This window comes from Lemur catta, chromosome 16 (genome assembly GCF_020740605.2).
Source record: "Lemur catta isolate mLemCat1 chromosome 16, mLemCat1.pri, whole genome shotgun sequence".
NCBI classification, from domain to species: domain Eukaryota; kingdom Metazoa; phylum Chordata; class Mammalia; order Primates; family Lemuridae; genus Lemur; species Lemur catta.
In genome coordinates this window covers 2,115,812-2,130,096 of record NC_059143.1, presented here as the reverse complement: position 1 = coordinate 2,130,096, position 14,285 = coordinate 2,115,812, and the positions used below count along the sequence as shown (strand labels likewise).

Sequence of the window (14,285 nt, the reverse complement as noted above, 5' to 3'; positions counted from 1 at the left end):
GTATACATAGGTTTTGTTTTAAATTAAATCTCTTCTGGTTTTCTATTATTGTGTAACAAGTCAACAACAGTCAAGCGACAACAATCACGGTATCTCTCACAGTTGGGGTTGACTGGGTTTGGCGAGGTGGTTCTTGCTCAAGAACTCATGTGATCACAGTCAGATGGTGGCTGGGGTCGGAATCGCCTGAAGGCCTGCTCTCTCCCGAGTCTGTCTTCTGGTCTGAGAAGACCGAAAGAGCTGGGGGCTGGAACAGCAGGGCCTCTAGGGCATCTCTTTTTGCATGTGGCCTTCATATGGTCCCCACCAGTGTGGCTTCAGGGAGCCAAGACTTCTTACATGGAAGCTCAGAACTTTAAAGGTATGTGCCTCAAGAGAAGGAGCCAGGTGGAAGCTGTATTGCCTCTTTACACCTAGCTGCCGAAGTCACACAGCATTTGTACTGCATTTTACTCATCAAGACAGGCACTAAGGCCTCCCAGGTTCAAGGATTGGGAATATAGGTTCCCCGTGGTGGGAGCCATGTCAGAGAAGTTGGAGATATGTCTTAAAACCATCACACATAGCTTTGGGCTTTTTTTTTTCTTTTTTCTTTTTTTAATTATCAGGCCTAAAGTGTCATTAAGCTTCAAGTGCAATTACTATAATGAAGTTAATGCTGTACATATTATTCTTTGACTTAAAATTGTATCCTGGAGCTTTTTTATATTAGTTAGCAATCTAGTTATTAGTTAGCAATTAGTTATATTAGCAATCTATCAGTTGCATTCTTTGTTATGGTCATGGAGATTCTATGACAGTGGTATCTAACCTTTTTGGCACCAAGAACTGGTTTCAGGGAAGACAGTTTTTCCACGGACGGGTAGAGGGTGGTTTTGGGATGATTCAAGCACATTATATTGTTTTATTTGTTTATATTTATTATATTTATTTATCTCTGCTAATTAATGATAATCTGTATTTGCAGCCGCTCCCCAGCACTAGCATCACTGCCTGAGCTCCACCTCAGCTCATCAGGCCTTAGATTCTGATAAGGAGCCGCAACCTAGATCCCTCGCATGCGCAGTAGGGTTTACGCTCCTGAGAATCTGGTGCCGCCGCTGATCTGACAGGAGGCGGAGCTTATGCGGTGATGCGAGTGATGGAGAGCAGCTGTAAATACAGTTGACGCTTCAGCTTGCCTACAGCTGACCTCCTTCTGTGTGGCCCAGGCCACAGATGGGTCCCTGGGGGTTGAGGACTGCAGTTCCATGACATGGCTGTAACACAACTGATGTACACTTTGCTCTATTGATGGACATTTAGGTTACACCCAGTTTTCTTGTATTTCAAATAGGAATGGCTTCACTTACTCACTCTCAAGTGCTTTATTCCTTAGCCAAGCCCTTGATGTTTAGATGTGTAAGGGGTCTTGGTCCTCCCCAGTTCCCAGGAGGGGTAGAGAATTTTCCTGAAATACTGACTAGACCTACCAAAATTTGAGGGAAGAAAGACTCAGTGTCAGTTAAGGTCACCACTTTAGTCTAGAGATCCAGAGAGTAAGAGTGTGCCCGCATGCTCTCTCTCTCTCTCCCAATCTCTCTCCCCCCACTCCCATCCCATCCTCCTCCCCCCCCCTCCTTTTTTAAACTACTTTGTACCCAAAGAACTTTGTTGATCTTTATAAACAATGTGATTGGCCGGGCGCAGTGGCTCACGCCTGTAATCCTAGCACTCTGGGAGGCTGAGGCAGGTGGATTGTTTGAGCTCAGGAGTTTGAGACCAGCCTGCACAAGAATCAGACCCCCGTCTCTACTAAAAATAGAAAGAAATTATCTGGACAACTAAAAATATATATAGAAAAAATCAGCCGGGCATGGTGGCGCATGCCTGTAGTCCCAGCTACTTAGGAGGCTGAGGTAGGAGGATCACTTGAGCCCAGGAGTCTGAGGTTGCTGTGAGCTAGGCTGACACCATGGCACTCTAGCCTGGGCAACAGAGTGAGACTCTGTCTCAAAAAAAAAAAAACAATGTGATTATTGACTAAACACACAAAACTAATCTTAACTAGGTGGTGAAAATTCAGAATATTCTCTTAAATCTAACATCTTGTAAGTTTTTATTTTAGAAGGGTTAGGGCTATTTTTCTTTTGGTTTGTTTGATTGATTGCAACTTTATAGAACTGGTTAGCCTTAACTGTCCATAGGAAAGAGATGAGAATGTAAATACCCTGAATTTCAAAGGTTGTAAGGTTTGTGAAAAATAAGAAATGTCATTTTTAATTTAAACTTGTGCATTTTATTTTGATCAGGTTGGAGTGATTGATTTTTCACTCTACCTTAAGGATGTGCAGGATATTGATGGTGGCAAGGAGTAAGTACTGCGTTGTATGTTGTTCTTCACATTTTTAACCAAATCCTGGCAAAGAACACTTCTCTTGTTTTTGCTTTGAGATTTTAGTTTTTGTTTAGTTATTTTTAATTATAGAGTCAATAAATTACCGTTCTCATTGTTTAAGGAAATAAGCTGTGCAGAAGAACAGGGAGGACCCGTGGAATTTCCCTGCTCACACCACCCCTCACCTCAGTCAGTCCCACTCCTCCCCGCAAGAGGAAGCTACTCTTGGGTCTCCTTCCAAGCCTTTGTGTAATGCTTTGCATGTGTATGTTTGTTTGTAGTGTATTTTGCTTTACAGTATAGTTTGCTTGAATATAAATGGGACGGTACTATATAAGTTCCCTTGGACTTGTTCTTTGATCATAGTGTGTTTTGGATGTCTTTTCATGCCCCTCCCTCACCACCTCACCCTTGTTCACAAGGGCATTCTTCCCTTTTTTTGAGAGAGAGAGACAGACTCTCACCCAGGCTGGAGTGCAGTGGCACGATCACAGCTCACTGCCATCTCAAAATCCTGGGCTCGGCTGGGCGCGGTGGCTCACACCTGTCATCCTAGCACTCTGGGAGGCCAAGGCGGGTGTATCGTTTGAGCCCAGGAGTTCAAGACCAGCCTGAGGACGAGCGAGACCCTGTCTCTACTAAAAATAGAAAGAAATTAGCTGGACAACTAAAAATATATGTAGAAAAAATTAGCTGGACGTGGTGGCACATGCCTGTAGTCCCAGCTACTCGGGAGGCTGAGGCAGCAGGATTGCTTGAGCCCAGGAGTTTGAGGTTGCTGTGAGCTAGGCTGATGCCATGGCACTGTAGCCAGGGCAAAAGAGCGAGACTCTGTCTCAAAAAAAAAAAAAAGAAGTTAGGGGAGCCTGTCACCACTCCAGCCCGGCCTGTACAGAGGCTTCTGTCCACGGTGCCCTGGAGCTGCCAGGCTGCCCAGTGCTTCCGCCTTTGCTGCTGTGCGCCAGGCTATACGCCTAGTGCCTGGCACAGGCCCCTTGAAGCACCCACGTGGGCAAGGGTGGCAACCGACCCGCAAAGGCAGAGCTGCTTGAGGAGGAGCGGCGGCCATGGGGAGGGCATGGGGGCTAACCAGTTAGTGGTGCTCAACGCACACAACAGGTACTGGATGGACGAATACACCTGACCCATTGGAACTGGAGTTTTTCATTCAGGAATTGAAGTATATGGCAGAGAATTTACTCATGTTGGCCATCCTTACCCCTTTTGAGGAATATTTGACATTTCCCAGGAGATGCTTCTGAACTAGGAGTAACATTTAAATTTAAAGAAGCTACTGCTTTAGGGAGCACTGACTTCCTAAAAGATGATATGGGCAAAGAATGCAAAGGCAGTGCCTATCATTTGATGCCTAAAAACTGCAATCAGTTTTCTTCGGCTTTATCAGAGATTCTGCGTGGGAAAGAGACTCCTCGCTGGACGAACTGACTCGCCTGCCTCTGCTCCTGCAAACCCTTTCTACTGAGCTGCCTTCCAAAGCAGGGCTCACTCCTGCAGCCTGCAGGCTGCTGTCAGCCGGGAGCTCCAGGATGAGCTGCAGGAAGCAGGATGTGCCTCGTCCACTTCCACGGCGAGCACTGCAGCCGGCTCCAGACTGGCCACGCTGAACTGTAAACGTCTTCCTAGTCACAACTTTCAGAACTGTCTCTGGCAGTTGAGTATCACTAGAGAAAAGTAAACAGAGTAAGCATACTTTGGATATTCTGTATGTAAAGATGGCTCTCCCCTAAATCTCAAGTTTTTTAGCTCAGGATTATGTTTGTAATAAAAAAAAATCACTTGGCACTGGAGGAAGAACTTTGTATGAAGCTGCCCTCTGTTTTTTTTACCCACTTGTAAATTTGGATTTACTTCTTCTGTTTTGTACAAGCTCGAAGTTACAGCATTTTGTATCGCTGTTTACAAATCTTGCATGGACTCCTGCCACTGTGAAAGAAGAAAACTTCATGTCTTCAAAAATTAGGGAGATAACCTTTGTACACTGGCCAGAGCTATGCACCCAAAAAAGTCTTACAGGTTATACTCATCATTACCTGCTTAAGAATTGTCTTGTAAATTTGTGTTTGTTTTGTTAATGTTGTTGGCACTGGAGAGGTGAAGGAGGACACACAGGCTGGGGACCTTGCATCCAGTTCCTCTTTGTGCTCCCTCCCACTCTGAGTAGCATGTGTCCCAAGGAGCCCAGGGAACAGTTAATTTTACCCCAAATATCCATCCTCCTAGGCAGGGTGGTATATTATATCTTTCTGGCTTTGCTGTCTCTCGTTCTACAATTAAGATGTTTTTTGTTAAAGAAATTCTTGTTAGTAACTGCCAAGTGTTTTTGCACATGTTTTGGGGAAGGGGCTTCATTTTTATTTTATTAATAATACACATTGATTCCTCCCCGCACAGCACTTTGGTGGTGGTGTAGGAATATCCTAAGTGGTAGCCTTCTGAGTAGCAGTATGAGTTGACATTCACCTATTTTTAACTGTTCAGGCTACCTGTTTATACTAGACCTTGAAAACCAAAGTCTAAAGTAACACACCCCCAAAAGGTAATTCTTTGATATTTCATACTTTTTATGTACCACATCAGAAGGAGTATGTGTGAGTTTGTTAGTTTGTTATGGGTGTCGTTTCCCCTCATAATAGAATGCCTAGTCTTAGTGACATCTTGTTGAAAAGCTGTATTTGTCTTAAAATTCATCCTTTTTTGTTCTCTCAAATGTATGTCTCTTACATGACATACTCTAAGAATGAAGTTGTCCCCACAGATCAATCCTCGTTGGCAAGGAATCTGTCTACTCTAGTCTACTCTCAGCTTGACCCTCAGATGTGAGAACCAAGTCATCACACGTCATTCAGTTTTTCTGCGTTAAGAGTGAATGTCCCATGTAAAGTAGTGGAAGGCAGTGGCTCCAGTTAAAGTTACTTATGTTTATTTAAACTTTTAGTTTGGATTGTTTGCTGTTGCTCTGTGAGAAGATAAATATCTTTCAATAAACTACATCTTTAACTTTTCCATTAAAAAAAAGGAAATTAAGGGGAGAGCCTAACTTTAAAATATCAAAGACATTTTTTAAACGCAAATTTCCCTAGCCTTTAGACTGATCAGCTTTGTGTTTTACAAAGTCTCAGAGTCATTTCCTTCAGTACAATAGGAGCCGGGTGGTATTTCCACACTGCATGCCTGTGGCTTTCTCTCCTCACCCCAGAGACCCCGTCTGCAGAAGGGGGAGGGCGTCTGCAGGGAGCCTCCTCCCCTGGGGCCTGTTCCCAGGCCAGACATGCTCTCTGTTTACTCTGGGACCATGTAGACGTTACTAAGCTCTGTCTCTCGATTTCCTAAAGACATTGGTATTTCTATAACCTTGATGGGAAGGTTGGAGACAGTTACAAAGTATTAACCATGAATTAAAAAATTTCTCCCTTTTTCTGCTCTTTTTAAAAGGCACGAAAGAATTACTGATGTCCTTGATCAAAAAAATTATGTGGAAGAACTTAACCGGCACTTGAGGTAGGACTCACTCCTTTTTTTCAGTGTTACAGTTAAACACTTGGCATCCTGTCATTGTTTCATGGAACTTTTCTGAGTTGCCATATATTTATAACTAACTTTTCCAAACAAAGAAAAAAGGTCATCATTCAGGTAACATTCATGTGTACAGACTGGAGAAGTAAGATTTTTTCTTGGGAAGTCTCTGGTTCTTTGTCTCATGTAGTATGCAGTGCAGAGAGGTCAGTACATAAACAGACACTCTCCACTCTTTGGCCCAGGGCCACTAGGTTGGAAATCCCTGCCATGCAGGTTGCTGCTGGGAGTTAGCACACAGCTCTGGGGTGCACTGGGGCAGGAAAAAAGGATTGAAAACCACTGGGCTAGGCTTCCAGAGCAATGTGATCATGACTGCAGGCATCTTTATCTTGACTTTCTATTTTAGCTGGAAAACTGCTGATGTGTTTCCTGAAACACTAGTCCTTGGAGGTAGTGGTGGTGAGTCCAGGGACGACTCTCAGCCTACCGTGTTTGGAAGACACGTTTACACGTTATTCTCTCTCTGAGCTCCCTCTAGAGAGTACAGTGCACGTTTGCCATGCTCCACAGGGGTAGCCACTCTGGCCCCAAAAGCTAGGCAAGGAAGCTGGCGTGCTCCTCCAGACGTGCTGGGGAGACGCTGCTCTGAGGCTCTCCTTAATTGATGTTGGCTATTTTTGAGAGTGATCCTTGATTGATTCCTAGTTTATTGAGACTTTTTATAAGGAATGGATGTTGAATTTTATCAGATGCCTTTAGTATTCATTAAAGCAATCATGGTTTTTATCCGTTAATCTCCTGATGTGATGCATTCTGTTAATGGACTTCTTTATGTCAAACCATTCCTGTATTACAGAGACAGACTCTCCTTGTGATAGTTTTAATAATTTAGCCACCCTTTTAACATGTAAGCTAACTTAATTGTTTTATAGTTTTCTTTCTCTGGTGTCACATCAGGGTTATGCAGCCTCACAAAATGAATTAGTAAGCTTTACCTTATTGCTGTGCCTGGGAACAGCTTCTAGGTCATGGGTATTATTTGCTCCTTGAAAATGGGAAGCTCAAAGCCTTTATGAGGCAATATTTTGCCAGCTTTTCAGTTTTTCCTCAGTAGTTAGTTCATGTAGGTAAGGATATGTCTTTTTTTGGTAATTTATATTTTCTAAGAAAAATGTAAATTTTATGGGTATTTTTTAGTTATAAATTTGGTATAGAATTAAATATTGTATACTATGAAAACTTTTCATTGGCTCCATGTCTTTTTTTTTTTTTTCTTACTTTTTCATTTTATATCTTTGTATTTTTATTTTTCTCCTGCCCAATTCCTGAACCTTGATTCCATGGGCCTTACCAGGTTTGTTTGTTTGTCCCTCTCACTGGCAAAAGGGACCCATTTTGGCACTGTGGCCTGTTGCCTAAAAGTACAGGCTCTGGAGCCAGATCCCTCGGGTTCAGATGCTGGCTCCCCTTTTTTAGATGTATGAACTTGAGTTCCTTAATATAAATTTTAGGGCCTCATCTGTAAAGTAGGTTAATAATAGGATCTACCTCCTCGAACTGTGGGGAGGATTAAATGAGTTGATGCATTTAAAGTGCTTAGAATAAACAAGGCCTGGCACATATTCTAAAAAATAAGCTACCATTATTGTGGTATTGATTATTGTTTATCAAGTCTACTCTTTTCCTATTTGCTGATTCATTGCATTAGCTTTTTACATATTTTTTAGTATAAAAATAGTATATATTACTTAAAGAATATTTTGAAAATGGGGGGAAATATAAAAAAGATTTGAAAATCACCTTTGATCCTACTATCCAAAAGTACTAATACCTTGATATGAATATTACTTTTTTTTTTTTTTTTTTTTTTTGAGACGAGTTCTTACTCTGTCACCCAGGCTGGAGTTCAGTGGCATGATCATAGCTCACTGCAGCCTCAAACTCCTGAGCTCAAGCAATTTCTCCTGCCTCAGCCTCCCAAGTAACTAGGACTATAGGCATGCACCACCACGCCTGGTTAATTTTAATTTTATTTTTTATGGAGACAGGGTCTCACTATGTCGCCCAGGCTGGTCTGGAATTCCTGGCCTCAAGCAATCCTCCTCGCTTGGCCTCCCAGAGTGCAGGGATTATAGGCATGAGCCACCATGCCTGGCCATGAATATTACTTTAGGTACATGACTGCCAACACATTTTCATTCCCATCATCTATTGTGTTGGGGGCAAAAAATATTTCCTTTTCAATTAACTAAAAAATGAATAGCATACTTAAGAGATAAAACTTAGTGAAAAATGAGTGTATGTGTGTCTATACATGGACGTATACACTCACACATGCACACTTAGAATTCTCATTTCTGAGTTAATTTGAGACCCTTTGCCTTTCCATTTAGTACAGGAAATCTAGGAATCTTTCTTATTGTTTAGAGGTTGGGAGAACAGTCAGCTTATGTAAGTTCATGTTTGCCTAATACTTTTATTTTCTATAGCTGCACAGTTGGGGATCTTCAAACCAAGATAGATGCCTTGGAAAAGACTAATTCAAAGCTTCAAGAAGAGGTTTGTAACTTACTGAAACTCTTAAACAAAACAGAATGACCCAAGGTTAAGAGAAATGGTTTAGTTGGTCTGTCTAACCAGAGCTTCTTGCTGGTAGGAAGGGGAATTGCTAAGCTCGAGTTGCACTGTGCATGGGACAGGAGAATGTGTTCTGCCCTGTCTGGGGCTCCCAGTGAGATACCGCAGCTGATCATAATCCAGTTCTAAGTGACTTAGGTCTTATCACCTCAAAGTAGTCCAATAGAAAAGAATTCCTCATTGGAAAAGCCCAACTTTTGTTGTCAAAGTGCAATTTCTTCTTCTTTTTCTGCTTTTGCTGTGATGTCATATGCCTCCCTGCTGCCCCAGAAAGCACAGACTCTGTTACGAGGTATAAGTACCCTAGCCCACCCCTTCTGCTTCCGCCTCACAAGAGCATGGAACCAGTCTCCCCACAGTGTGGTCTTTCTCTGCTTTCTCACTAGGAAGAGAGAGAATGAAAGGACAGGAAGAAGGAGGGCTGAGGCCAAGGAAGAGAGCTTGCTGCCAGCTGCCCGGCAGTCTCCCTGGTGGACACACCTTGTCTCCTGTTAGCAGGAGAGGGTTGCACAGCCTGTCTGAGGCTTTCCACAGGTAGCGGTCCCTGGCTGCTCAAACCTCCCCACCTAGTCTCATAGGGAAGGAAGAGGGCTTTGAGAGGGGGCTTGATAGTAAACACCTCCATGGCGTAGAGGCGGGTTCCAGCCAAAGGAGAGTCTCAGAACATCTCCTGTAACGAAGGACCCCCATTTAAGACTCCCTTTAAACTGACTGCTCTCTCCTGAGGGGCCAGCCCTGAAAGACTATCAGGAGAGGAGCTCAAATTTGTGTGAGTAGAGGGAAACTCAAAGGTAGTGTTCATAGATCATCATGGGAGAAACTTCACTGAACTTAGCATTGGAGGATTTGCATTCACCTTGGTACGTAGGCCTTTGAGCCTCATTTGGGTAGGTAGGCCTTTGAGCCTCACTTTTTCATCTCCAAATTAGGTAATAATACATAAGTTACAATATTGTTGTAAAGGTTAAGTAAGATTAATATCATAGATACGCCTGATATAACACTTGGCGTGGGGAGGCACTCAGGAGTTGTTTGATTTTAGAACAAGCAGATTTACTCTTTCTTGGTTCTCTCGGCAAGGTGGCATGCTTTGAATGAAGGTCTAATTTAGCTTTTGAGACCAGAAAACGGGGTTCTATTTTCTTTAAAGGCAAATGACTGTAATAGAAAAATGTGCTCTGGAGAAAAGTTCACCTCTTTTCAGGGTGTGCTCTCTGTATCTTCCAAGCATGGGGTGGCAATGAGCTCACAGAGTTTTTGCCTGCTCCGTCCCCTTAGCAACTCAGCCCTCCTTCAGAGCCTCAAAGTCTCCGATTTGGGCACAGCAGTTAGGTCTAGGAACCCCAGGCCTGGAGTCTGAGTCTGAGTCGAGAGTAATTCTAAGGGACTGTTGACGCTGTTGACAAAGAAGAGGTGAGGAGTTCCGGGCTTTAGGGTCCCTCTGTGAGTGAATGGTGCTGAGAGCACAGCCACATACCAAGGACAAAGGCCTTGCTGCTTTCTCCTCCTCCAGCCTCATCCCCGCTCTGCCCGCTGCCTGCTGTGCTGGCTGGGCCCTGAGACTGGCGTGTGGAGGGGGTGGTTGGTGTATTTGCGCATCTGCCTTGCCTCTCAGGACAGCCTCTCCTTAGGCAGGGCCGTGAAAGCATCCTACTTCGATAAGCTTTTCCCTAAACCTCCCCATGCTAACTCTTCCAAGAGAGGAAGATTTCCTCTAGGCCATGTTCCTTAAGGATTTGTTTTTGATCCTTCCCCCCAAAATCTTTATTTCTCTCTCTAGTGATAAAATATACTTCTGCTTATCTGATAGAAAAACTTAAAAGAATGAAGAATTAGAAAAAACCTATGAGCTGGGCGTGGTGTTACGCACCTGCAGTCTCAGCTACTCAGGAGGCTGAGGCAGGAGAATCACTTGAGGTCCAGAGTTTGAAACCAGCCTGGGCAACATAGCAAGACCTTGTCTGTACAAAAAAACTTAAAATTAGGTGGATGTGGTGGCGCACACCTATAGTTCCAGCTATTCAGGAGGCTAAGGTGAAAGATCGCTTGAGCCCAGGAATTCGAGGCTGCAGTGAGCTATGATCGTGCCGCTGCACTCCAGCCTGGGTCACAGAGCAAGACCCTGTCTCTTAGAAATAAAAAATTTCTTTAATTATAAAAAATATTAAAAGTCTGTAATCCCTTTGCTAAGTGACAGCTGTTTTTATCATTTAGTATCTATTGTCCTGATCTTAAGCATTTTTAACCTAGTTCTTTTTTTTTTTTAGTTACAAGTGAGAGCATACCATATAAAGCCTTCTTTTTTTTTTCCTATTAGTATTATATCTTAAATATGTTCTCAAGTCATTAAAAACTTTTGTAAGGCCAGGTGTGGTGGCTCATGCCTGTAATCCCAGCACTCTGGGAGGCTGAGGCAGAAGGATCGCTCAAGGTCAGGAGTTCGAGACCAGCCTGAGCAAGAGCGAGACCCCATCTCTACTGAAAAAATAGAAAGAAATTCTCTGGATAACTAAAAATATATAGAAAAAATTAGCTGGGCATGGTGGCGCATGCCTGTATTCCCAGCTACTCGGGAGGCTGAGGCAGGAGGATTGCTTGAGCCCAGGAGTTTGAGGTTGCTATGAGCTAGGCTGACGCCACGGCACTCACTCTAGCCTGGGCAACAGAGTGAGACTCTGTCTCAAAAAAAAAAAAAAAACTTTTGTAAGCATTTTAATAACTACATATTTTATTCGATGCTTCCACTATAATTTATTTAACCATTTCTCTAATAGTGGACATTCAGGCTATTTTTAATTTTTTGTGTCTGTAAATCTTTGTCCACATTAAGTAGTATACTACCTTTTCTGTAAAGGGAGGGCGGAGATGGCTGGGGGCAAGGTGGGAGAGAAATTTACTACATACATTTTTATGTCGTTGAAATTTAGAACCATGTATTACCTATTCAAAACAAGGAAATAAAATATCAAGCATGTGAAAATACATTGTAAATTATGAAGATGCCAGATAAGTTCTAGCTTTTGATTTGAACAGTAAGATTAATTATGATGTTAAGAAATGTCAAAATCTTTCTTAATCAGCTTTCAGCTGCAACAGACCGGATTTGTTCACTTCAAGAAGAACAGCAACAATTAAGAGAACAGAATGATTTAATTCGAGAAAGAAGTGAAAAGAGTGTAGAGGTGAGAAATTGACCTTACAGTTGGGCGGCATGTTTCCCACTCGAGCGGACCCGTCGTCAGTCTCAAGCTCATAGGCGAACGACCCAGTCCTCAGATTGTGCCTCTTGCCGCTGTCACTGCCCACATCACTCTCAGGGCACTGGGCCGCTTGGACTCCCTCACCTCTGCGCCTTTGCATACCACACTCCCTCTTCTTTCTTGAGCTTCCACTCACGTGCTAAGTCCTCTGTAATGCCATCCCTGGGGCCCATGGGTGGGCCTAGGCCCTCCTCCCATATTTCCATAGCTTTTTGTGCATCCATCCATTATAGAATCCATTTGTTATTTTGTAGAATTGCTGGCTTGTAGCTGTGTCTCACCCAATGACTTAAGGATAGAGACTGATTCACCACTAAATCTACTGAGTGCTAAAAACATGCTCATAAATACTGACTGGATTGAATGAGGGCCTTTCCTGCAAAGCACTATTGTCTGTTTTAAAGAAAATTAAATATAAGTTGCTTTATGAACCTAACTTTTCAAAAATCTGTTAGCTTGCTCTAGTCCTTTATCTTCAAGTTCTGATACCTTTAAAACTTTAACCTTTTTCTATCATGCTTACAAAGTAAAAACTGGGGAACACTTCATTCTATGGCAAAAAGAAAAAAGACCCAGGCGTGGTGGCTCACGCCTGTAATCCTAGCACTCTGGGAGGCCGAGGTGGGAAAATCGCTTGAGCCGAGGAGTTTGAGGTTGCTTTGAGTGAGGCTGACGCCACGGCACTCTAGCCCAGGCAACAGAACAAGACTCTGTCTCAAAAAAAAAAGAGAAAAATATTATCCTACATTTAAAAAAATTATGGTATATTTTAAAATACTTTGTAAATTAGCTTGCTTTCCATAAGCAAACCATTCCCCTGGTGTTCTTGTTTGATATAGATAACAAAACAGGATACCAAAGTTGAGTTGGAGACTTACAAGCAAACCCGGCAAGGTCTGGATGAAATGTATAGTGATGTGTGGAAGCAGCTAAAAGAGGAGAAGAAAGTCCGATTGGTGAGTGTGAGAGACTGAATGTCTTCGGGAAGAGCTCCCTGCTGGCCCTCTAAGTTAAATCTGTCAGTGCTTTTCACACACATGTTCATGGAAAGTCAGAAGTTGTTTTGTCCATTTGTTTACAAGTCAGTTCCACATTGTCACTTATATTTTTTCCCATTTGCTAAACCTTTTTCAGGAATTGCTTTGAGACTGGACTCACGGTTTCTCTAAACATATAGTTCTCAGTGATGGCCTCTGGCCTGTTTATTTCTACTCAGTCTGCGTATCAGTGACCAAAGTTCTCTATTAAACACTTTTCTTGCACCTGCTTTATTTCTTTGCTTCTTTGCATGGATGCAGGGAAACATGTGACGGACTAACCTAGGACAGAACTGTTTAAAAAGGGTTTCACCTTTGTTGTCATAAACTAGCAAACCATTCCAGAAATTCTAACATTGCCCCATCAGATCCCTCCAGCGCTCATATACAAGACAGAGGCTCGTTCAGACTGTGCCTTCTGATCTGTGGGTTTGAGGAACGTGGTTGCTGGAAATCTAAGCCCATCTTGCCACTGACCAGCTTTCTGTTGGCTTGGCATAGAGCCAGCTTTAATTGCACAGTGAGAAAAAACGTCCTCTGGTTCTGCTCCCGACTTGTCTCAATCTCCCTAACCTATTTGGACCTTTAGGATTTTGCATTTTAGGCATTGCCCAAGATACAACCTTCGTTAAATACATTTCTGTGATTACTTTAATAACATTTTCCTTGTTCGTATCCTTTTAAGGAACTAGAAAAAGAACTGGAGTTACAAATTGGAATGAAAACTGAAATGGAAATTGCAATGAAGCTACTGGAAAAGGACACCCACGAGAAGCAGGACACGCTCGTTGCCCTCCGCCAGCAGCTGGAAGAAGTCAAAGCGATTAATTTACAGATGTTTCACAAAGTTCAGGTGGGAGTCGCCTTTGTGTCCGTGTCACAGCCTGGTTTCCTGCTGCCTGCCAGCCCTACGCTGTTGTCCCACAGAGTGAACACACACGCCTGCGAGCCCATGTGTGTGTCAGACCTGGTCCTAGCCCTGCTACTTGTTATTGTCTTTATTTTATTTATTTATTTATATATATTTTTTGAGACAGAGTCTCACTCTGTTGCCCAGGCTAGAGTGCCGTGGCGTCAGCCTAGCTCACAGCAACCTCAAACTCCTGGGCTCAGGCGATCCTCCTGCCTCAGCCTCCCGAGTAGCTGGGACTACAGGCTTGTGCCACCATGCCCAGCTAATTTTTTCTATATAGACTTTTAGTTGTGCAGCTAATTTCTTTCTATTTTTTTAGTAGAGATGGGGTCTCACTGTTGCTCAGGCTGGTCTCGAACTCCTGAGCTCAGACGATCTGCCCGCCTGCATTTATTTAATTTGATCCTCACAGCAGTCGATCCCTGAGAAATAGGGAGAAAGGTAAGTGACAAGGCAGAACCAAGTGGCAAAATCACATGCCCCTGGTGGCACAGCTAATAAGTAGAGCTAAAAACTGAGCATGT

The 14,285-nt window shown here is 43.1% G+C and overlaps 1 protein-coding gene and 1 pseudogene across 2 annotated transcripts in view; both read left to right on the top strand.

The window, feature by feature from the left end:
• Positions 1–14,285, top strand: part of RUFY1 (RUN and FYVE domain containing 1) — a 51,370-nt gene that overhangs the window by 20,284 nt on the left and 16,801 nt on the right. For both annotated transcript variants that reach the window (XM_045527742.1, XM_045527743.1), the window contains exons 6-11: positions 2,292–2,353; positions 5,831–5,896; positions 8,404–8,473; positions 11,632–11,733; positions 12,651–12,767; positions 13,534–13,701. In XM_045527742.1, the coding sequence (XP_045383698.1) occupies positions 2,292–2,353; positions 5,831–5,896; positions 8,404–8,473; positions 11,632–11,733; positions 12,651–12,767; positions 13,534–13,701 (585 nt within the window). The remainder of the gene's footprint in view (positions 1–2,291; positions 2,354–5,830; positions 5,897–8,403; positions 8,474–11,631; positions 11,734–12,650; positions 12,768–13,533; positions 13,702–14,285) is intronic.
• Positions 3,172–4,073, top strand: LOC123621793 (annotated as a pseudogene).